Source organism: Elephas maximus, chromosome 16 (assembly GCF_024166365.1).
Source record: "Elephas maximus indicus isolate mEleMax1 chromosome 16, mEleMax1 primary haplotype, whole genome shotgun sequence".
NCBI lineage: Eukaryota > Metazoa > Chordata > Mammalia > Proboscidea > Elephantidae > Elephas > Elephas maximus.
The window spans coordinates 82,993,250-83,015,932 of record NC_064834.1 but is presented as its reverse complement, the minus strand read 5'-3'; the positions used below and the strand labels follow the sequence as shown (position 1 = coordinate 83,015,932).

General features: G+C 56.1%; 3 protein-coding genes across 4 annotated transcripts; 2 read left to right on the top strand and 1 right to left on the bottom strand.

Moving 5' to 3' along the window:
• The first annotated feature begins 2,772 nt into the window (after positions 1 to 2,772).
• Positions 2,773 to 9,170, top strand: ECHS1 (enoyl-CoA hydratase, short chain 1). The gene is made up of 8 exons (XM_049854719.1): positions 2,773 to 2,905; positions 4,129 to 4,326; positions 4,730 to 4,857; positions 5,536 to 5,635; positions 6,443 to 6,547; positions 7,047 to 7,166; positions 8,185 to 8,252; positions 8,990 to 9,170. Exons 1-8 carry the CDS (start codon positions 2,818 to 2,820, stop codon positions 9,053 to 9,055), a joined length of 873 nt encoding a protein of 290 aa, XP_049710676.1. The 5' UTR covers positions 2,773 to 2,817; the 3' UTR covers positions 9,056 to 9,170.
• A 3,955-nt stretch (positions 9,171 to 13,125) lies between these two features.
• FUOM (fucose mutarotase) lies at positions 13,126 to 17,318 on the top strand. 2 transcript variants are annotated; one of them, XM_049854728.1, is made up of 6 exons: positions 13,126 to 13,280; positions 14,095 to 14,163; positions 14,785 to 14,855; positions 14,992 to 15,090; positions 15,968 to 16,045; positions 16,356 to 17,318. In XM_049854728.1, exons 1-6 carry the CDS (start codon positions 13,196 to 13,198, stop codon positions 16,653 to 16,655), a joined length of 702 nt encoding a protein of 233 aa, XP_049710685.1. In that variant the 5' UTR covers positions 13,126 to 13,195; the 3' UTR covers positions 16,656 to 17,318. The 2 variants fall into 2 exon arrangements, with proteins under 2 accessions (XP_049710685.1, XP_049710684.1); XM_049854727.1 differs by having other exon boundaries at positions 15,968 to 17,318.
• A 1,391-nt stretch (positions 17,319 to 18,709) lies between these two features.
• Positions 18,710 to 19,468, bottom strand: PRAP1 (proline rich acidic protein 1). The gene is given in 4 exon segments (XM_049855113.1): positions 18,710 to 18,921; positions 19,024 to 19,225; positions 19,299 to 19,354; positions 19,459 to 19,468. Coding segments are annotated over 4 exon segments (480 nt in total).
• Positions 19,469 to 22,683: the final 3,215 nt, after the last annotated feature.

The following is a 22,683-nucleotide window of genomic DNA, read 5'->3' as shown; positions in this document are numbered from 1 at the left end:
GGGGGTTGTGAGATACAGTCCACGCAGCATGCAGCTGTGTGTATGTACGGTAGGTTATGTGTGCACGTCTGTAGCCACATGTCTACCATATGCTGTTGTTGTTAGGTGCCCCCTAGTCACCTCCAACTCATAGCGCCCTGTGCACAATAAAACTAAACGCTGCTTGATCACACCATCCTCAAAATCGTAGCTATGTTTGAGCCCATTGTTGCAGCCACTATGTCAATCCATCTCCTTGAGGGTCTTCCTCTTTTTCACTCTGACCCTCTACCAAGCATGATGTCCTTCTCCAGGAACTGATGATCCCTCCTGATAACATGGCCAAAGTACATGAGACAGTTCTCACCGTTCCTGCTTCTAAGGAGCATTCTGGCTGGACTTCTTCCAGGACAGATTTGTTCCTTCTGGCAGTCCATGGTATATTCAATATTCTTCACCAACACCATAATTCAAAGGCATCGATTCTTCTTCTGGTTTCCTTATTCATTGTCCAGCTTTCACATGCATATGGGGCAACTGAAAATACCACGGCTTGGGTCAGTTGCACCTTAGCCCTCAAACTGACATCTTTGCTTTTTAAGATTTTAAAGAGGTCTTTTGCAGCAGATCTGCCCAATGCAATATGTCATTTGATTTCCTCACTGCTGCTTCCAAGGGTGTTGATTGCGGGTCATATACGTAGAGTGTAATACACAGAGTACAAAGTTTAAGACAACACGTAAATGGAGAACTGTCTCCCAAGCCCTAACTCCACCTGCCACACCCTTGTCTCCCCGAGAGGGAGCACCCTCCAGCCTCCAGTCACCCTGCGGATGTTCATAGTGTGTCCCAGTACAACAGCATCTAGAAAAGTCCTCTATCCACTCTTCGGCCCTTGGGTCAGGAGGCTCTGGCCAGTCACCTGTTATCATGGGTCCCTGTACCACCACGTTAGAAGCACTTCTTGAGGTCTTTCCCTCGGTCTCAGCAGGACCCTCTGGCCCTCACCAGTCAAGGCCATGGCTCCTAGACTTTCTCTCTGGCCATCTCTGGAGGAGAGGGGCAGGTACTTGGGACCCTGCAGTACACGGCCACAAACTCCTGACGCTCCTCTGATCTGAAGAAGCCCCTGAAATTTCCCCTCTCCACCACTGAGACTCCATCTTCCTGTCTCCTGTGCTAGAGCTTCTGTTTCCCCAACCACGAACTCCTTTTTCTTGATTTACTCACGTATTTATTGAGGTGTATGGGAGGTCATTATTTTAAGATACTGCAATCCTAAAAATAAAAATGTCTTTATTTTGCCCTCACGCTAATTTGCCTAGGCATAGGAAGTCTCTAGATGAGAAACATTTTCCCTCAGAATTGCTCACGTGGTGCTGCTAGCTCTCCTCTCCTCCAGTAGTGCTGTTAAGAAATTCAAAGCCATTCTATGTCTAGCCCGTTACATGTATGTGGCCCGGTTTTTTCTCCCTGGAAGCTTTTAGGGTCTTCTCTTTAAATTTCACAGTGATGTGCCTTACTGTGGGGCTATACTATTTTCACTCACTGTGTTGAGCGCTTAACTGGCCCTCATGAAATCCTGGAAAATTATCAATTATTTCTACCAATGGTTTCTTCCGGGTGTGCTGTTGCCTCTTTCCAGAATCCCTATTTAAGAATGTAAGATGCTCTAGACTGGCCCCTGAGTTTTCTTCCTATTTTCCTCCTCTTTATATTTTTGCTCTGCTTTCTGAGAGATTTCTTTCCGTTTTAATTTCCAAATCTTCTACTGAGTTTTTAATTTTCTGCTTAGTAGTGCTTAATTCCTAAGAGTTTTTTCTTCTACAAATGTCTCTTTTTAGAGGAAAACAACAGTCTATCCTTGCTCCACGGGTGCAATACCCCCTCTTAACTGGAACTAAAAAAAAAAAGTTGCCATCCAGTCGGTTCTGACTCACAGCGACCCTACAGCACACAGTAGAACTGCCCCACAGGGTTTCCTAGAAGAGATCACCAGGTCTTTTCTCCCTCGCTGGTGGCATCCAATCGCCAACCTGTCGGTTAGCACCCAAGTGCTTAACCACTGCACCACCGGGGCTTGTCATATCCAAGCCTGACTCCAAGGTGCTCCAGGGTTGGGAGCTGTTGGTTGTGGAACTCCCGGATAATACCTCTAAGGTCTTCTCCCTTGGGCCGGTCAGGTGTCCCAGGCAGGAGACTTCCAGATTCTTCCAGAATACTGGCTAATCAGTATTCCGGGAGCAGAGAGGGGAAGGGGCGGGGAAGGTCGGCATGCGGGGTGCGCCGCAGCTCCGCCTGTCAGTCCTCTGCAGACTCAGCGGCCGGAGGGACTCCCCGCCAATGTTCATGCAACCCCGGATTTCAAGCTGCGAAAAGCAGACTTGGCCCGAGCCCCTTGCGCCCCGCCCCGCGACCCTCGAACGCGGCCCCCTGACTTTTGTTGGGTCCCTCCGACCTTCGGCCCCGCCCCTCATGCGCGAGCCCCGCCCTACTTCCTACCTTAGGCCCCGCCCACACAGCGAACCCCGCCCCTCCTGCCGTCTGACCCTCGGCCCCGCCCCTCACACGCGAACCCCCGCCCTGCTTCCTGCCATCTGACCCTCGGCCCCGCCCCTCACACGCGAACCCCCGCCCTGCTTCCTGCCATCTGACCCTCGGCCCCGCCCCCGGCCCGTTTCCAGCCGCCGGAACCCTCCTCGCCCCGCCCCCAGCCTCGGTCCCGCCCCCCCCACTGTCTCGCGATACCCTGCCCGTGGGTGGGGCGAGCCCTGAATGGCTCGGACGGGGGGCGGCTCCGCGGGGCGGTGCTGGGGAACTACAGGTTCGGACAGCGGCATGGCTACCTTGCGTGTCCTGCTGCCCCGCGTCCGCAGTACCCTGCGGCCCTGGGCCGGCTACCCGGCGCTGCGTTCCTTCGCCTCGGGTGAGTGGGGGCGGGCGGCCCCGGGGACCGGCGCGCGCCCCCGGCCTGGCCCGGACCCTCGGTCGACCCCAGGCCCCCAGTCTGACCCCAGATCCAGGGCTCACCTTGGCCTGCACCCATACCTCCTGGCCCCCTCTGTCTTCCCAGCGCCCCGCGGCCAGAGCGCACGGGGCCAGGTGGGAGGGGAGGACCGGGTGGGATCACTACCACCTGTGGCCATCGCAGCGTTTGTCTGAAGCGTGAGGCGGCTCCTTCCATGTGTGTTGAGTGACTTTAAGAGAAATGGCGGGTAGGAGGAGAAAGCCCTCTGTCCAAGTCTGTATTCCTAGCCACCCCCCCCCGTCCTATGGGGTCTGTGGTGGAGACGTGTCCCCCCACCTGGGTCCGCCTCCCGCACCACAGGCTCCCCCCCTTGGCCCACCTGTGACTGTCAAGTCCAGTGCTGGAGGAACCTTGGTCAAGCCCCGGCTGGGGAAGCACCCTGTGGGTCCTCCCCCTTCCTCACCCACTTAATCACCTAGTCCTGTGGGTTTTTACCCCTCAGCTCTGCCCCTCCCGCCAGTAGCAGGTGCAGCCGTGGTCATCTCCTGGCCTTTAAGTGACAGGCATGCTGCTGATAGGCACTTTGCAAATGTTCTTTCGGCTATTTCCTAACACACCTGCAGACAATATTGTTGTCCTTACAGGAACCACCCTCCTTCGTGACCCCCGACAGACCCACTTCTCTTCACACTGACCCCCTTTCTCTCCAAGATTTACTAACTCCCAACCTCCCAGGATGTCTCAGCTGATGCCCCCACCCCCTGACATCCCAGAGCTGCCCATCCTGACTGCTGGCATCCTCACCTGTCTGCACCCCCTACCAGCCTGGCACCCAGTAGGGCTGCAGCTCTGTCCTGCTGCAGGTAGCGCCCACAACACAGCCCTCACCCGGCAGTGTCTGTTGAAAGGACAGCGGAAGCTTGGGCGTCTCTGTGCTGTGCTCTGGGAAGAGCCCTCCAGACACGTTCAGAGCAGGAGGGCCATGTGGCTGCTAGTCTGTACAAGTGCTTTCGCTTAATAAAGGGACTGGTCAATCCTGGGTGGAAGTGGAGTAGCACAGAGGCCACTTGCACTGTGTAGCTCCAGGCGAGCGCCACAGCCATTGAGAGCTGGGCGGGGTCCCGTGGGCCTCCTGGTTTGTTCACCACATGAAGGTGCCACTCCGTGCCTCCTCATCACAGGTGCCAACTTTGAGTATATCATCACAGAGAAGAAGGGGCAGAGTAGCAACGTGGGGCTGATCCGGCTGAACCGCCCCAAGGCACTCAATGCACTATGCAACAGCCTCATGATGGAGCTGAACCAGGCACTGGAAGCCTTCGAGGGAGACCCGGCCGTGGGGGCCATTGTCCTCACTGGTGGGGAGAAAGCCTTTGCAGGTATGTGGGCAGCACGGTGCATGGGCAGTAGGGAGGGGATTACACTGAAGGGGGCAGCCATGCAGGGGAACTCCAGACTGATGGACACCTTTGGAAGCCTCAGTGTGGCCTGGGGGTTATGTGAGTGCCACATGAAGATGTGCAAGGGCCGGCAGGTGTGTGTGTCAGTCTTGGTGCGCAGTCTTCTCAGCAGCTCAGACCAGTGCCAGGCTCTGGGTCTACTGGCACCACTTCTTATCACACACATGTCACCCGTGTTGCCACTGTCCAGCTGTGTGTCCTGTGATGTGCCCCGTCACTGCACATGATTGACTCTGGCATTTGGGGATGCATGAGAGGTGGGGTCCAAGGGAGTGGTGAAGTGTGCACACCAGTGATGGGCATGTGCCCTGCTTCTTCCAAGCGGGAGCTGACATCAAGGAGATGCAGAACCACAAGTTCCAGGACTGCTACTCCAGCGGGTTCTTGAGCCACTGGGACCGAGTGACCCACGTGAAGAAGCCAGTGATTGCTGCCGTCAATGGTTACGCAGTGAGCGTCCCCTCCTAGCCTGCCAGGACAGTTCAGGCCATAAGCCTGTACATATAAAGTGCAACAGGGGTTTTCTGTTAAAGCCTCAAGTGTGGCTCCCAGGCCAGCAAGTGCCTCTCCTCTTGGATGACCCTAAGAGCTAAGCATATTTCCGCATGTGCACTCCCCAGCCCTCCAGGAAGGTGCTTGTCCTCCACCAGGCTGAGGACACGTGGCATTGGCAATTCTGCACAGTTTGGATGACATTCCAACCTTCACTGCCCCGTGAACACTCTCACTATCATTTTAGAGTTCCATGTTCTCTGTTTGGTGTTTCAACATCTGTTCTGCTCTCTGCCTACGGCTGTGGCAATCTGTGATTACTTAATAAACTACCCTTTGATGTAAGCTGGGTTCGGCAAAGCGCATGCCCCATAGCCAAATCCAGCCCTGCCTATTTGTAAATAAAGTTTTATTGGCGTACAGCCATGCCCATTACTTAGGGATTCTGCGTGGCTGCTTTTGAGCTCCTCAGCAGAGCTGAGTCATCACGAGAGGCCACGTGTCCCACAGAGGGATAGTGGCTCCAGTGTGACTGACCCTGCCTGTCAGCCCTGCCATGCCAGGCTCTGCTCCCTCTCAGCAGAATCTTTAGATGAGCCCACAGAGTGACTTTCTGACTGGGCTCTGTGTCCACAGCTGGGTGGGGGCTGTGAGCTGGCCATGATGTGCGACATCATCTATGCAGGGGAGAAGGCACAGTTTGGGCAGCCCGAGATCCTCATAGGAACCATCCCAGGTGAGCATCCGCCGGCCTTGAGCACGAGCCCTCAAGGTGCTCCCACACATCGCCCTCACACAAGGTTGTAGCTGTCTCCAACAATAAAGAAACAGGCTTGCAGCTCACCAGATGCAAGCCTGGAGCCAGGCACCCCTAGCAACCAGGACACAAAGCCAAGTCACGAGGGCGTGCAGGTCAGTGAGGCAAGGAAACCCCTTGGACTGCCGGGTGGTCCCCACAGCCTCGGCTCTGCAAAGGCAGAGCCTGAGCCTGGGTGGGTAGCAGGTGTATCTTCAGCATCCTGACACCTGTGGGCAGGGAAGTGGGGTCAGGCACTCCCTCTCAGCTGGAGCACACTAAAGGAGAGAGAGGTTAGGCCAGTGGAGTGTTAGCAGGGTGGGTCCCAGCTCCAGCTGTCAGAGGCACATTTGGAAGGGCCAGGAGAAGGATGTAGGGGCCAGGGTCCCTGGAGCACTCATCCACTCCCTGAGGGAGAGTGGGCTGCTCTCGGGGTCACCACACTGTCCTCTGGGTGTGAGGTCAGATTCTGGAGGCCCTGAGCTTTGGCCCAGTGAGCCCGAGCACAGGAGGCAAGCATTTGTTCAGGGTCTGACTCACCTGGGAGCTGCTAGGACCAGGGGAAGCAAGGCCTGGACAGTTAGAAGGTAGATGAATGAGCCAGGGAGGGGCCTGGGACCTGGACACCCAGGTAGCTGGATCCTGAAACAGTGTCTGGATGTTGGAGGAGCACTGGGCTGCGAAGGGCTTGGTTGCAGGCTATGTCTTCAGTCCCCAAAACTAATCCTAACTGCAGGGTCCTTGCAGGCGCTGGGGGCACACAGAGGCTCACGCGGGCTGTTGGGAAGTCACTGGCGATGGAGATGGTCCTCACCGGAGACCGGATCTCAGCCCAGGAGGCCAAGCAGGCAGGTGCGGCTGCAGCAGGTTGTGGGGGAGGGCCTCCATTCAGGCCCGGATGCTCAGAGCATCCCAGAACCAAGGGCTGACTGCCTTCTTTCTGTCTGGAGATAACATACACACAGGAGAGTGACTAAAACGTATGTGCAGGTTAACAATAAAACCAGTCAACTGCTGTCTCCCAGGCCCATTAGTGGGGCCTTGAGGTCCCTGTGTATGCCACGCCAGCCCTCCCCTGCAGGTGACTGCAGTCCCCACTGTCCTGCTGGTCACCTGTTCTCCTTGCTTCCCATCTCACCGTCAGCATGGTTTACAGCCTGTCTGCATCCCAGAGCTCTGTGAGCACCAGGCACAGCAGAGGGAGACAGCAGAGCCTGCACTCTTGGAAGTTGTCCCCACTGGATGCTTGGAAGACTCTGGGCTTTCAGAATCCCTGCTCCCAAAGGCACTGACAACTCAGAAAAGAATAACAACCAGTCTTTCCACACATCATTTGCCTTCTGTGTTTCAGGTCTCATAAGCAAGGTCTTTCCTGTTGAGACTGTGGTTGAAGAAGCCATCAAGTGTGCAGAAAAAATTGCCAACAATTCTAAAATTGTGGTAGCAATGGCCAAAGAATCTGTGAATGCAGGTAGGGCTCCAGGGGGTGCTTCGTGGAGCTGGTATGAGGCTTGAGCTTTACGGCTCTGAGTGACTGTCTCCTCACCCCTGTGGGCAAGCCTGGCTTGGGGTCCCAGTGTCAGCTCTTTGTGGGCTTCTGGTGCAAGTCCTCATTCACAAGTACTACATGGAAGCCTTGTGAGATCCCTTTGACCCAGGACCTGAGAACCAGCTTCCTAAAACCACCTGATGCGAGCGTATAAGGCAGAGTCCACATTGTCTGGAGGCCTTCAGTTCTGCCTCTGACCTGCCGCGCCTCAGGACTGCTTGGGTTTTAATCTAACATTCGTTCTTGCATTTTGAAGAAGAACCTCTGTCTAGTGTTGCCTGTTGAAAGCGCCTTGGGCATTGGAAGAGGAGTTTCTCCCCAGGCCAGTTCCTTAACCCAGTGAGTCTGTTTATCTTCAGGAAAGGATGGCTCCTCTCTGTTTGCTAATATTTGTGAAGCCGTCCACATAGACCAGCACATACTGGGTATTGAATATGCAGGCCCTCTGCTGTTTCTGGTAATGTCACTGTTAAAGGCATCTATCATGGCTCAATTCCATATGGATAGGATAAATCACTCCACGTGTTTGGATTAAAAAGATATTTCCGGAACAACAACTTGCCTGCTTTCATCTGTAGACTCACTCATGCCCCCAGGATGAAGACCCAGGGCAAATGGTGTTTCTGGTGCCCAGAACCTTCTCGGTCTAGGGCCAGTCTGCTCCCAGGCCTCGGATAGGATGCCAGGGAGACCTGACCAGCTTGTTCATGAAGTCCTCTCAGCCTGGGCCATGTGTTTGGAGAGGGAGGTGAAGGGGTAAGGCAGAGAAGCTTGAGTAGGAATTGGGTTTACTGGTTATGTTTTAAATCACAATGTAATTAAAGTGTATGTGTTGCTGGGGCCAGGGGAGGTTTCCTGTCACCATTAGGAAAAAAAAAAAAAATCCAACATTCCAACTTTCAACAGCTCAGTTCATAACTCCCAGGGTTTTCTTTTCCAGCTTTTGAAATGACATTAACAGAAGGAAATAAGTTGGAGAAGAAACTCTTTTATTCAACTTTTGCCACCGTGAGTAAACAGTATTGCACTGAAGAGTGATGTATTTCCCCTCATAAAAGCTGCTGGGTGTTTCCTCTCAGACTTCTTGCCTAAGCACCATCTTCCCTGGTCAGCCTGTCCATGCCATCCAGTGGGGTCGGGTTTGTTCTGCCAGAGTCTTGGTGCTAGCACACGGTCCCATGCGTGGGAGTCCAAAGGTAGGAACACCTGCCAGTTACTTTCCACTTCCAAAGGGCTCATGAAATTGCACCCTGGACAAGCTCCTTCGTTTAAAATGCAAGTCATTTTACTCATGATTTTCCTAGAACCTACCAATTGTTTGGAATGTGGTTCAAGTGTATTGTATTACTACAATCTGGAACTTTAGTCCGGGATTTCTGCCAATAACCTAATGGAAATCATTCTTATCATTATCATTATAACCCAGCTCTTTTATTATTAGGAAGCAGTATCTAGGTGTTTTATAGAAAGATTTAAAATAGATGGTTTGGGCTCTTAAGCATAAAGTGGAGACGGTGTTTGCACATATTGTGTGCATGTTCTTGCATGTGTGCGTGCCCGCATGTGTTTGTGCCTGCACACGTCTGTGCACACGCATGCACACATGCAAAGGAAAGGGTGCAGACGGGGAGTCTGAATTCTGGCGTCTGTCCTCACCTGACACCGACACTTCTGATGGGGGTGATGATTTGAGTGAACACAGGCAGAACACGAGGATGTCAGCTTTGGTTTTATTTTCCCACCAGGATGACCAGAAAGAAGGGATGACTGCATTCATGGAGAAGAGAAAGGCCAACTTCAAGGACCAGTAGGAGCTAGCTGACTCGCCTTAAAATCTTTATCTGAGTAGGAAAAATATGTCTGTCAGTTTGAGAAGCAAATAAATCCTATTCTTTTAAAGGACACAATAAGTGACACACAGTTTCTTTCTGACTGGGTGCTGCGGGCTACGTGACCACATGGGGCCTCTGGGCTGTGGGTTCACGTCTTTGGCTCCTCCCAGGCACAGGGTCTGTCCTTTCCCAGCAGGTGTGACAACCGCATCTGCAGCTTGCTTGTTCTGACCAACCGTATTCTTCTAAGTAGAATTCCACTCACTGGAGCCTTTGTTGTGGTGAAATATTTGTGCTTGATTTTAGGAACTGAGAGATGTTTCGATATGTAAAAATGGCATGTGGGTAGCATCTGACATCCTTTAACTTCACAAGGGAGAAGGAGAGTCAAAATCAACAAAGTCCAAGACTGATTCCTATGAGGTGGAGGTCAGACATGCCTCCTCTATCTGCCATCTTTACCAATTCTGACACCAAACGTCCCTACCCACAGCACACTCTACTTCTCTGCTGGGTTTGATAACTCATTGCAATGGCTGCACAGAACTCACAGACAATACTAATGATTGTGGGGTTTATTAGGAAAGTAACATTTACAATTCAGGCTCAGGAGCACTCAGGATACAGTTCTTCTATCAGGAAAACCTCTTCGCAGCCGTGCTTGCAGGCCTTTCCCTGGCCTTCGGCCTCTGCCCAAAGGCACTCAGCTTTCTCTCTTCTTGGGCCAGCAAGCCTGCCACGCCATCTTCTGCTGCAGAGTCTCTGCCGCAGCTTCTTGCAGCCTTCAGGGTTACAGTGCTCTCTTTGTCTCCTGGAGCTTCTTAGTGCAGGAATCCCAGGTCCAAAGGACATGCTGTCTCCTGGCTTTTCTTCCTTGTGGTGCTGGGATTCTCCTTTCCGCCTCTAAGATGGCTCATTCCAAGCCCAGCGGGATGGCAAAAGCTGACCAATCCCCTTGGTGGGCCACAATTACCCTGTCTGCACAGACCCGCCCAGTCACTTGGGTGGGGGTTACAAGACCGTGATGAGAAAGGACACACAAAAGCGACCATCACACTGCATGATAAAACCGATCGTTCTGCATATAGCACGTTATGTTCAGACATCACATCTTGTGTGGGGTTGTTGTGTAATTCAGAGCTGCTCAAATGCAACTGTGCCCAGAGGGACACCTACCGACATGCAGGAAAGTGACGCGCTCCAGTTGAGAAGGTTGAGTAGTCTGTCAGTTTAGTGTAGGTTTTTTTTTTTTCACTGTAAGTGATATTCAAACAAAACAGAGGTACATAAGGCAACATGCACACACCCCTACATGCGCAGCTATATAGCTTGGTTTTCTTTCTACAAAAGTGGTATTCTTCACACACTGCCCTTGGCTTTGCTTCCCCATGTGAATGCCCCGTGGTCATCTGCCACTTTGTCACACAGCTGCATCTTCTCTCTTCACAGCACTCTTTCTGGTGGCCCTGAGTTAGGTTATAATATGGAAATATCATGACTGACTTGCTTATTCCCATTTTGGATATTCAGATATGTCCCATCTCTTGGCATCATGGAACCACCACGGATGAAGCCGCAGTGCGTGTCTGGTCACAAGTCCTTGCTCATTAACCAAGCATGTCTGAGATTCTAGAAGTGGGCCTGCTGTGTTGGGGGGTCCCCAGGTTGGTGTGGGGCCCCTCTTCCCCCCACACTAATCAGCACACCTGCAGGTGTGAGACCAGCCAGGGCATACAAGCTGTGGTCTCAAAAGGCTGACAGCAGGAGGGCCTGCGTTGGAACCCTGGAGTGTTTGCTCAAAGCATATCCCCAGACCTCCTGAAGCAGAACCCCATGTAGGAAGTGCAGCCAGCGGTAACAGCGTGATTCCCTAGCATCTGGAGACCTACTGGGATTGAAGACATAGTGTCCCAGAGGCAAGTCAGTCAAGCCCTGTGTTCTGGACAAAGGCTACACCCTCCTGAGGCCCAAGAGGGCAGCATGGGCCAAAGGGACAGTTGCAGTTCCAGGATGTGGGCTCCCAAGCCTCAGAAGCCCCAGCCCCACATCGCTGAATTTTGGTATTGTTTTGATTTGCTCTCTGCATTTACAGGCAGGCACCTGGTACCACTGGGACCAGGCTGTGTTCACAATGTGGGCAAACGTGGCCACAGGTTCCCAAGGCATGCCTGGGTGGAGCATGGCCCCCAGCAGGTTAATGCAGCTAGGCGGAGGGTATCAGTTACAAACCCAGGCAAAGGTTGTGACCTGGGAGGGATGTGTGTGACCCCGTACTCTGAGGGCCCCAGGGCAGCACCTGGAGAGCCTGGCCTGCACTGAGAAAGGAGTGAATTGACCTTCTGCAAAGCTTTTGGTAGTGAACAGCTCAGATTATCGGCTCCTTTGTTTGGGTTACATTCGTACAGTGAAACCAAAGCCAAGCTCTTGAGAAAGATCTCTTGAGAAACATGCGATTAGAGTGCTTTTGAAACTGAATGAAAGGTAACGAGAACCCAGGGCAGAAATGGGGAGAGTGCTGACACATTGAGTGAACTGCGACCAGTGTCTTGGGACATGCTGTGTACAAATTGTTGAATGGGAAACTATTTTGCTCTGTAACCTTCATCTAAAGCACAATAAAATATTAAATAAGGTGCTCTCAGCACAGCTTGCTTCCAGCTACTAGCTGTTGGCAGGCTTCCCCTGGCCCTGCCGATGCTCTTTGAAGTGCTGGGTTTTGTGTGCCATGGTCAAAATGGGCTGGTTTAGAGGAGGCTTTGGGAGGCGAAGGGACTTAAGAAGACAGCAGTTTCCATAAAGATGGGACCACCACCACTAAGGCTGTGACGGCATCCAACCTCAGGCAGGGGCAGCAGGAGACTTGTTTTCAGACAAGCCTCCGGAACTTGGATATTTGACCCAGGCTGTTACAGAAACAGGTACAGGGGACTCGATAAGGGCTCACTCAGCAGGGCGGATGGGCCTCTCCCTCGTGGTAGGCGCCCACAAGGAGATAGAAGTGGCAGTTTGGATTAGTAAAGCTAAATAAATAAATGAATATTTGTGCTAGATGACGACACACCTTCTATTTAGATTCTAGAACAACAAGCAGAGGCTGCACCGAAGTTTTCAGAGGTGCCCCAGGAAGGAAAACTTCAAATCAAGAAAGTCCATTCATTCATGGCATTTTTCGTGTGCGTTGACCCATCTTGGCAGCAAAGCACCAGGCGTTGCAGACAGCTTTGAGGACCATTTCCCCTGGCTGCCTTCACACCCTGGCCTCAGCCTGGCCAAAGCCAGCAACCAAGAAACTTTCTTGACTCTGCGGGAAAAGTCTCAGGTCCACCTGGAAGTTAGGTTTCCCCAGAGTTACTGGGTTCCAGAAGTCATCGGGATAGGGAGCCCACCCTGGGGCAGGGGAGGGGACAGGATTCTGCAAGTCTGGTTCCAGTTGGAGGAGATCTGGGGACAGTGAGCTGAAGGTGAGCCTTGGGTGACTGTCCATACACTGAATCCGGACCCTGACTTGACATCCCCAGAGGAGGCCCCAAGCCTCCAGGGCTCCCACCTCTGTTGTGTCCATTGTCCTCTAGCTCTGTTGTTGAATTTTGGTTTTGTTTTGATCTGCTCTTGAAGCTAAAAATTGCACCCTCTTGTCTATTTACATAAAACTGGTTTTCCAGCATGTATTTGTCCTAAAAAGGTAACACTTTGGGAATGTTAATGATGAACCCCAGGTCCACGCTGGGGAAGAAAATGCTCCCAGGCACAGCCCTCACCCCAGCGGGGCCTCGGTGCACCGTTGCTAGGCCCTGCTGACCCTGGATGCAGCTTTCCCTGACCAGCCCCCCGTCCCGGCCCCAATGGCGGTGGAGACCCCTGACTCCCCTTATTGCCTGGCATGGCTGCCCCGGGCCCATGGTCGGGGCACCAGTGCCACCAGGGAAGGCCTGTGGGTGTCTGTCCAGTCCCAGGAAGTGTCAGGACCTGGCGGCTCGCCCCGCCCCTACGGCAGGGCCCCGCCCCTCCTGTCCCGCCCCCACCCAGGCCCCGCCCATCCCTGCCACCTTTCAGCTGGCTTCGCCCCTTGGGGCCCGACTCCGGGCTGTCGCCCGGCTCCCTCGGCCCACCGCCGAGACCATGGTGGTCCTGAAAGGCGTCCCACCGCTGCTGTCCCGAGAGCTGCTCTACGCCCTGGCGCGGATGGGGCCGGGAGACGAGACCAGTGAGCGCGGCGGGTTAGCGCCCTGGGAGCGCCCCCGCCCTGGGTGTCCCCACCAGCTGCCGGCCCCCGGTCTCCGGTGGAGTCCCCAGCCTGCACCCGTGCCCGGGAGGCGACGACTTCCTGTGCCTGGAAGGGCTGGGCCCGGGTGGCGGGGGGAGAATGCACTGACGGCCGCTTCGATCCACTTCGGAGCAGGAAGCCCCTCCCCCAGCCTGGGTGCTCTCGACGCCAGGTGCGGCGACGAAAAGTGCTGGCCGGGGCAGCAGCCTCCGGGCCTGGGCCCGAATCCTCCCTCTCCGGCCTCACCTAAGACCCCCCCCCCCGCCCGCGCTGCCTGAGGGACCACGACAGGCCAGGCTGCCCCTAACACCTGCGGTTTGGGGCGGGTGCCATTTTCATGAGGTCGTTGGCAAAGCCCCGTTGGCAAAGCCCGTTGGCAAAGCCCGGAGCTTCATGGGGACACTGAGGCAGGACTCCAGTCTCTCTGAACCCTCCTCAAGCCCTGCTGCCCGGTCCTGACTCTGCCGCCCCTCCCAGAGTCTCAGGGCCTGGACAGAATCTCCAGAGATATTAACTGCCTTTTCCTCCCACCGTGGATTTCAGGCTCCCACCCCTATCTGTATTTGCTCCGTCGACCCAGGCTGCTCTCACCGGTGGGGGAGTGGGGGGGCCAGTAGGGATGGTCTGTGCCCTCTGACCTCAGTTCTCACTGAACCTGCTGTGATGGGATAAGCATAGTCTACATAGCAGGACAGGACAAGAAAGATGACCCACTGAGGTGCGGTAGGGTGGTCTGACCAGCCTGTCCACTCAGTCCTTGCAGATGCCAACTTCCGCACCTCTTCCTTGTGCCAGTGCGGCCCCACGGAGATCTGCGCTGATGGTGAGCAGTCCCTCCTGCTCCGGGGCGGAGGGGGGGGTGCCGGGGGGAGGGAAGGACGGTTGGACTGATGGCCATAGTACTGGCTGTGACACTTCAGGGGGCTGCAGCACTGCCTCATCCCGCCTTCCCCGGGCAACCCCCAATGACCCACGGCCCTGAGGCCCTCTGCCACCTGAGACTCCAGAGGTGATGCTGGGCTCTCTACCTGGTCTGGTCACTGTGGTAACCGCCTGCAAACCCGGAGACTGAGGCCGGAGGTGCCTTGTTGGCCCGAGGTCATTTACTGCCCACTTGTGGACAGCCCAGAGCCATGACACCTGCCCTCAATGTGTCCTTGGCGTCTTCTCACCCTTGGACTGTCTGGCCTCAGGAAGGTCCTTGAAGGTGGGGAGAGCTATTGCCCCTCTCTTGTGGGCAAGGCTGTCCAGCTCTGAAGCAAGGTGCAGGTGGGTGTCGTGGGCAAGGTGGTGGTGGGGTGTGTATTCACTGTGTCACACCAACTGCTTTCGTTGAGTTTGTCACATTGTTCTTGGGGCACCTCGTCTGTCCTGGGGGCCAAGAGTCATCCTTGGTGGCTGGGCAGGACCAGTGTTTGAGCCGGACTCTGCACCTCCCTCCCAGGCCTGGGTATCCCACAGCTCCTGGAAGTTGTTGTGAAGCTACTGCTGCTGGACAGCTACATGGAGAGTCCGGTGAGGGCCTGCACTGCTCGGGGCCCCTTCTCCTTCCCAGTCTGGGGGCCCCTGCTGGTGTTTTCTGGTGGGGGGGACACATGCCAGGTAGCTGGGGTGGGTGGGGGCAGCAGAGCTGACTGCGCCCTGGCCCCAGGCTGCCATCATGGAGCTGGTGCCCAGCAACCGGACCAGGGGCCTTCAGATCCCACTGTGGAGACACTACAAGTACCACCTCCCCCAGGCAGGCTGCACGGTGAGTCTCCATGCTTTCTCTGAGACCCTGTCTTCATGTGGCCACTGCTGGCCCAAAGGGCCCTTTGGTGCACACTCCCCGCCTGGAGCTGAAGAAGTGGACCTGGAGTGGGGGTGGCTGGGTCTCCCTTCTTGCCCAGACTTCCCACGGCCCCACCCACTTTCCCCTGTCTCTGCCTGGGGTCCTCACTTCCCACTACCAATCCCCAACAACTGCTCTCCAAGGCCTGAGACTCTGCCAGCCCCCAGCTCTTGCTTTGGGGAGCTCTGGGGCACTGATGTGTGGTACCCCACCTGGGAGTGAACCAGGACCTAGGTGAAACCTAGAGGGTGGTGGGGGTACCTGGCCCCCTCCCTGGTCACTGTAATCATGGTCCCAGGACCCCCACCTCCAGTCCTGGCTGTGGCCTACACTCTACCCTGCCAGGGTTGGGGAGATACCTGGGTTGTGTGGCTGCTCTTCCCAGCGTGGAGGGACAGGGTGTCACAGCTCCTGAGATTTGGGTGGGACAGGGACCTGTTTCCATCTGTGCCCCCCCAACTATCCCCTCAGAGCCTCAGGACTGCTCCAGGGCCCCCAGAGTTCCCCCAGGCCCCACCTCCTAGGGCCCACTGAAGCCTGGCTTTGGCAACAGGGAAGACCTGGGACCAGGCTGGAGCCACTGACCCGCTTGAAGCTTCAGATCTGCTGCCTCCCGAGTCTGCACAGCCTGCGGGAAGCTGTCCTTGTGCAGGGGGGCCGGAGGGGCTGCTCCACCACTGGGACTTGGGGTGCAACCCCGGGGGGCAGGGCTGGCTGAGCCTGCTGGGCGACCTAGTCAGGCCCCAAACGAGGCAGGCTCCCTTGACCCACAGAGCCACTGCTGTTTGTCTTCCAGAATTCGCTGGAGAAGTTTGAACGGTTTGCGTTTTATGAGCGGTCCAAAAAGGCCGTTGCGGTGGTAGCAACCCGTCGAGTCCCATGGGCATGCCCCTATTTCCTGGAGGCCCCATCCTGTGCCCTCACCCCGCTCAGTCCGCCCATGCTCAGCCCGGGCTCTGAGTTGTCCCACAGAGAGCAGGATTTGGTGGGTATGGTATGCGTGTGTGGGGGAGGGCAGGCTGTATTTGTCTCTGAGCCTCTGTCCATTGGGTAGAATGAGAATCAACGAGATCGTCCCTGAGAGGTAGGGAGCAGGGGTCCCATCAGGCTTCCTCCCTCAGTCCCACCTTGGTGCTGGAACCCCGTAAGGACTCCTAGCATGCCCTGGTCTCTCCTGGAGGGAGATGGCCCTCTGTGGAAACGTCAACCTAAAGAAGGGGGTGCTTGCCCCCGACGACCTGCTCCAGGCCTTGGAAAGCCTGCCCTGTGACCCGAAGAGGGGTCGAGAGGATCCTGAAACCCGACAACGCTGCCCAGCAGTCCCTCACAGACACCAACAGGCCCAGCCCAGCGTCCACAACATGCCAGGGAACCTGGGGGTTGGTGCATCTGGGGGGCTTCTGCCACTCGGCCTAGGGAGCCTTCTGATTCATGGAAAAGATAGATGTGTGGTGGTCTCTCAATATGCAGTGGGAAGGGCTTAAACCACAGTTTTATTCTTATCGTAAAGACTCGTTTCATGGTTGTCCCAGGGGAGGTCACCAGCTCCCCAAAGATGCCGGAGCACCCACCCAAGCACGTGGACTTGGGGAGTCATGAGTGCTATGTCTGTGTGCACGTCTTCCCCCGCCCCGCAGCTGGTGAGCACCTTCTGCACATCACTGCTGCTGAGCCCCGGGCTGCATCAAACAGGGCTTGGCTGCCCCCTCATGGAGCAGTCCTGGAGGACAGAAGGGAGCAGCAAGAGGATGCTCCCAAGCAGAGGGCCCAAACTCAGGGCGTGGATTCATGGGCAGCTTGATGCCTGGCCTGGATCCCACGATGGGGAGGAATTCCCCCGGGGCACTCTCCCGGATCCTAAGCTGCTCCCCAAGGGCCCACTCACTACCCCAAAACCTCCCAACAGCCACACCTGCGGGAGGAGATGGGGCTGAGGTCCCAGGTGGGAGCTGGGGAGACAGGGCTCCCTGGTAGCAGAGGAGCCACAACCACCAGTGTCTCTGCCCACCCTCCCTTCGCCCAGGGCCTAGATGAGATCTTCCCAGGGTGACCTGGGAGCTGGTGGTCCTGAGGCTCCGAGGAGGTGGCACCCTGGACACACAGATCTGCACTTCCAGGGAAGGAGGGGGACAAGGAACAGAACTGGGAGGGGGGCAAGCTAGCAGAGCTTTGGGGTCCCGTGGGGGAGGGTCTGTTCTGGGTTTGGGCATGGACTCTGGGGTCCTCTCTCCCCTCCTCCTCCCCACTCACTGACCTGTCCAGCCCTTGAGCCCCTGTCTGGGCTTGGCAACGCTGACCCTGTAGTCACCTGACCTTGGGCCTGCTCTCTGTACTGGGTGTCATGGGGCCTCTGGTCACTGACCACACGGGCTTATTTTAAAACAGGCCTTTGGAGGTGTAATTGACATGACTGCACACATTGAAAGTGTACAATTTGATATGTTTGGACATCTGTGTCTACCCAGGGAAACATTACATGCCTGTCACCCCGGAGGTGTCTTCCTGCCCCTCAGAAATTCCCCCATCTGCTTTCTGACACTATAGATTAATTTGCAGTTTTCAATTTTTTAAAAAATATAATCAGCTTCTTTCACTTAGCGTAATAGTTTTGAAGGCATCTGTGTTCTCACTGAGGAATATTCTGCCACATGGATGCACCACAGCTTGTTCACCCATTTACGTGCTGACAGACGTTTGGGCGGTTTCCAGTTTTTGGCTGTTACAGGTAAAACTGCTACGAACATTCATGTACATGTCTTGTATGGACTCATACTTTCTTACTGCTGGGGTAAATAAATACCTGGGAGTGGAATGACTGAATCCTACGGTAAATGTGTGTTTAACTTTTTAAGAAACTGCCAGACTTTTCTTTAAAATGTTTGCAGCATTTTACATTCCCACCAGTAAGCTCCAGTTTGTCCACGTCATCACCAACACTTGATGAGGTTTTAATTTACAATTCCTCGAAGATTAATGTTGAGCACTTTAATGAGTTTATTTGCCACCCATCTATTTTCTTTGATGATGTGAATATCCAATTTTTTAGCCTGTATGTTGCCCTGTGCACCCACTGCTCATCCTCCCAGGTCCTTTCCTTTCTCTGACCATGCAGCAGGGAGCCCAGCACAGCTTTCTGTTTCTTTGTTGAGACTGGTCCCCAGTGGCCATCCTCTCGTCCCCAGACAATGGCCACTGCCCCACAAGGCTCACACACCTTGCCCCATCCCAACATGTAAGAAGGAGGGCCTGGAGGGATTGGCCCCTTCCTGGAGCTGGGGCAGCTTGGTGGGGAGCTGAGGGCTGGCTGGGCCTTTCCAGCCCTACAGGAAGCTCTCAGTGTGCCAGTATGGGGGCAGATGCCTCTAGGAGGTTGCAGCTCTGTGCACCACCATTCCAGACAGCACCAGGCCCAGAGACTTTCCATGAAAATGCATGTGGCTGGCCTCCCTGTCCCTAGTTTCAGGTGTTTATTTTTCTTGCAGGGGCCTGGGGAGGTATGGGCCGTCCCTTCAAGGGAGAAGGAGGTGGGGGGGGGAGGTCAGGGTCCTGCAGGGTGGTGGATGTGTTCGTGGTCCTCCTCTGGCCGCCAGAGCACTTGGAGAGATGGCAGTGCCTGCGGTCAGGGCCCCTCCACTCCCTGCTCCTCCTCGGGTGGGGGGTGGTAAAGGCTGTCTAGGTCTGCCTCGGGACCCTGACTGGGCCTTCGAACTTGGCCCAGGATGTCCTCAGCTTCCACCCAGGCCTTGGCACCTAGGGACAGGCAGAGGGAGGCATGGCCTCAGTTTCCCTCCAGAGACCATCCCACCTGCCCCCTCCCCAGGCCTCGTCCATCCCCTTCCCCTCTGTTCCCACCTGGAGGCTTCTCCTCAGCAGTGGTGGTGGCAGCAGGTGGCTTCAGCACGGGGAGAAGGCCCAAGAGCAAACCATCCTTCTCTGGAGGCTCCACCGCTCTGGCCCCCCAGACCCTGGGAACACAGTGGGGGTCAGGTTCCGAAGGCGAGGCACACGTGGCAAGAAGTCTGGCCACCCTCTGACTACAAGAGAGCTCAGGTCCCTCAGGGAAAGGGACAGTGGGTGCAAAGCCAGAGTCACAGCGGAGACACAGGAGGTGAATCCTCAGTGCTCACTGCTGGGCCCAAGGCTGTCTGCTTCCAAGGCTTTGGCCGCCCCCTGTGGAGCAGTCCTAGGGGACAGAGGGGACCAGCAAGAGGATGTCTAAGCAGAGGGCCCAAACTCAGTGCGTAGATTCATGGGCAGCTTTGTACATTTCTAAAGGGGATGTGCCACTTCCTATCATCCAGCACACCCAGGTCTCAGGAAGAACCCTAAGGGAAAACCCATGGGCAGGGAGCCAGCAGAGTGGACAAGTCTGAGGGGGAGCACTTACTCCTTTGTATCCTGCTCAGAGACCCACTCCTTGCCTTTGAACTTGACAGAGACCTGGAAGAGGGGGTAAGTCACAGGTAGGGGTTCTGCACAGTCCACCAGAGGGCTGAGGCTGGAAAAGCCCAGGGAAGAGGAGCCCCAAATCTATTTGGCCAACTCCAGGAGAATGACCTGGTAGCTCCTCCAGCCCTCCACCCACCCCCTTCTTGGACCATCCGGGAGCCCAGGTTGGCCTTGCTGTACTCTGACACAGTCCCACTGGAGCTATTGGAGGCCCCTACTCCTCCTCCCTCCCCCCATTGCCCCCCTCGAGGTGGCCCAGACACTCAAAGACCTGGTGCCCTGTCCCTGTGGTTCCCTGGCCCCAGCTTGTGGATTCTGGGAGCACAGCTGTCCAAGTCAGGCAGGGTGCCATGCCCAGGGCTGAGGTCGGATGGCAGCTGCCTTGGGGCTCCCGGGACCTGTCCCCTCCTGAAACCTGACCCCAGGACAGCTGGACCTGCCTGAGCACCAAAGCCACCTTCTGTCCCTTCTAACAAGCTTCCCAAACCAGCACTGTGGGCCACAGGAGAAGCCCCCATCAAGCAGAGGCCCAAAGGCAGGGCTCCATCTGTTTCACCTCTCCCTGGCTAGGGACTGGGGGGTGGGGTGGGGCAGTGAAGCGGGGGTGTGCACATGGCAGAACTCAGAAAGGTCTGATGGAGACCAGCGACACCTGCCTTCTCACCCTGCTGTGTCTCTGGTCAGAAAGGGCCGGGCCTTTCCCTTCACCTGTCATCCCAGGTCCAGGGCTGAGTAGCCAGCGCAGGGACAAGACACTTTTCCAACCCCAGTGCTGGCCCAGACAGGGTGAGGGGCAAGTCACCTGGGCTTGTCCATGAGATCCAGCAGAGGGGGCCCCTCTGTCCCCAGAGGGATCACCTTTTCTCTCTAGGCCAGCTTGGGGTTGGTGCAGGTAGGCTCTCACTTGAAAATGCCTGGTGGTCAGGCAGAGGGTGAACGGGGTGCTGGGCAGGGACTCCACATACCTGGGGCACCAGGGCCGGGCCTGCCTCCCTCAGCACCACAGCCACCAGGCTGGTGACTAGGACAAGCCTGAGGACAAGAGAAGAGCATGGCAGGGCCATGGGAGGAAGGTTGGGAAGTCTTTTCTATCCACCTCTCACCCCCACCCTCCGGGTGGGACCCTGGTCAGCTCTTGCTCTGGTGGTGGGTGGGCGGGAGAGCTGGGCCAGCCCCAGGACAGCAGCCACTGGTATTTTATTGGAGTCTCCCCCACTTGGAAGACAAGGAGACAAGGTGCAGAGCAGTGGAGACTGCTGGCCAACACTCTGTCCGCTCTGAGGCTGCCCGGGCAAACACCTCCTCAGTGGGCTAGCCACAGGCAGGGTCAGGCTAGGGACTCCAGAGGCTAGCCAGCCCATGCCTCTGCAGACGGCCATGCCTGCCTTGCAGATTGTGGAGAGACATGGCTTTTGGTTTCCTATGCTCATGGAAGCCGTGGCCACACTGGTGGGGACAAGGACATGGCTGCGAGTACTGCAGCCTCAGACCCAGGCACAGAGAGCTGTGTGCCTACATCACCCTGAGAACCTCCAGGCCAGGCTGGGAACCGTGCTGTCCCCAGAGCCCCAGAGCAGATGCTAGAGGGTGGGGAGGGCACCCATGAGGGTTGAGCATCTGCAACAAAGGCAGGTGCATGGGGCTGCAGGCCAGGCCAGGCATCTTGTTGTGGAGTGTGGAGGCTCAGAAGGAGGGCGGTGGTGGAGGACGCCAAGCCCGAGAACCTAGGAGGGCAGACTCGAGGCAGAGGGAGTGCAGGCTTGGGAGGCCAAGGACCTGCCTCAGCAGGGCTAAGGTCAGGCCTAAGGAACAGAGGTCAGAGGGTAGGAGGCGTGGGGAGGAGATCTTGGCTACCAAGGACAGTCAACAGTGCACACACAGGGCTGAAGGTACTGATGGGTGACCAGTCACCCAGGCAGCAAGGACAAGGCCTTTTGGGATAACAGAGTGTCAGATGGGGGACTTGGGCCAGTCAGAAGCCTAAGCTCTACGTTTTCCTTTCTTGCTACCAGATCACTGAGCCCCATGAAACCTGTGACCCCAGCTGGATCCCAGTGAACTCCTGATAAACTTCCACTCTGTGTTTGCTGCTCCTGGGGGCCCAGCCCCTCCTGCTCCATCTAGGACTGGGTTCTGGCTCTGCTGTGGAGAGGAGCCCTCAGCCCTCCATGCTCATGGCTGCTTCCTCAGCCAGGCTCCCCACAAACGGCGCTACAGGCCCTCTGGGACCCTCCTGCCCTCTTCACTGGGTGTGGGAAGATTGGAGGGGGCTCCCTACATCACACTCTGACCAAGATTCCAATGCTACAGAGACTGTCACCTTTTCCTGGATGACTCAGTGGTTGGGGGCAGGGTTCCCATGCACGCCCTGGAGGTTAAAGGACGGGGGGGCCACCTGCCCTGGGCCTCTCCTAAGGACCAGACCCACCCAGAGAGACAGTCCTGATAAGGACCAGTGTCGCCTGCTCTCTCAGCCTACCGTGTCTCTGGTTGGGAAGGCCTGGGCCTCTCCCTTCACCTGTCATCCTAGGCCCAGGGCTGAATGTGGACACTTGCTACATGTCTCATCGCCACCCCACCCCTGCCCCTGGGAAATCCCCCCAGGAAAATGGCCTGGTCCCCACCCTATAGGACATGGTGCACAAGGGTCCCAAAGGGACCCCAAGCCTCCTAAGCTACTAAGCATGGGCCTTGGTTCAAGCTGGAGCCCCAAGGAGAACCCCAGGAGAGGAGGGGCAGGAGGCTCTGGCTTAGAGGAAGGGTCCCCACACAGAAGAAAGGGAAGGAGGGTGTCCCTCAAAGGAGGAAGAGGAGGGCCTCTGACCCCAGAGTCTCAAAGGAGCCTGACCCTCACACCCCAGGTCTCAGGATGACATCCCCCAGGCCCCACCAGCCTCTAGCCAGCTCTTGTCTTCTCGATCCTTCCCTCAGGCCTGTGCTTCCGGTCAGTCACAGACTTCCTCCTTTGAGCCTGGTGCCTCCCACCTTCTGCTCCCAGGGTCTCCAAGGGACAAGCACACATGGGGCCACTGAGGGAGCCCCAGAGCTGGAACACTGGTGGGT

Excerpts from the sequence above, each read along its gene's own strand:
- FUOM (XM_049854728.1), top strand. The coding sequence starts at position 13,196 with ATGGTGGTCCTGAAAGGCGTCCCACCGCTGCTGTCCCGAGAGCTGCTC. Across the intron at positions 13,281-14,094 it reads GGGGCCGGGAGACGAGACCA|TCCTTGCAGATGCCAACTTC; the intron begins GTGAGCGCGGCG and ends CTGTCCACTCAG. Across the intron at positions 16,046-16,355 it reads CGGTGGTAGCAACCCGTCGA|ATGGCCCTCTGTGGAAACGT; the intron begins GTCCCATGGGCA and ends TCCTGGAGGGAG.
- ECHS1 (XM_049854719.1), top strand. The coding sequence starts at position 2,818 with ATGGCTACCTTGCGTGTCCTGCTGCCCCGCGTCCGCAGTACCCTGCGG. Across the intron at positions 2,906-4,128 it reads GCTGCGTTCCTTCGCCTCGG|GTGCCAACTTTGAGTATATC; the intron begins GTGAGTGGGGGC and ends TCCTCATCACAG. Across the intron at positions 6,548-7,046 it reads CCAGGAGGCCAAGCAGGCAG|GTCTCATAAGCAAGGTCTTT; the intron begins GTGCGGCTGCAG and ends TCTGTGTTTCAG.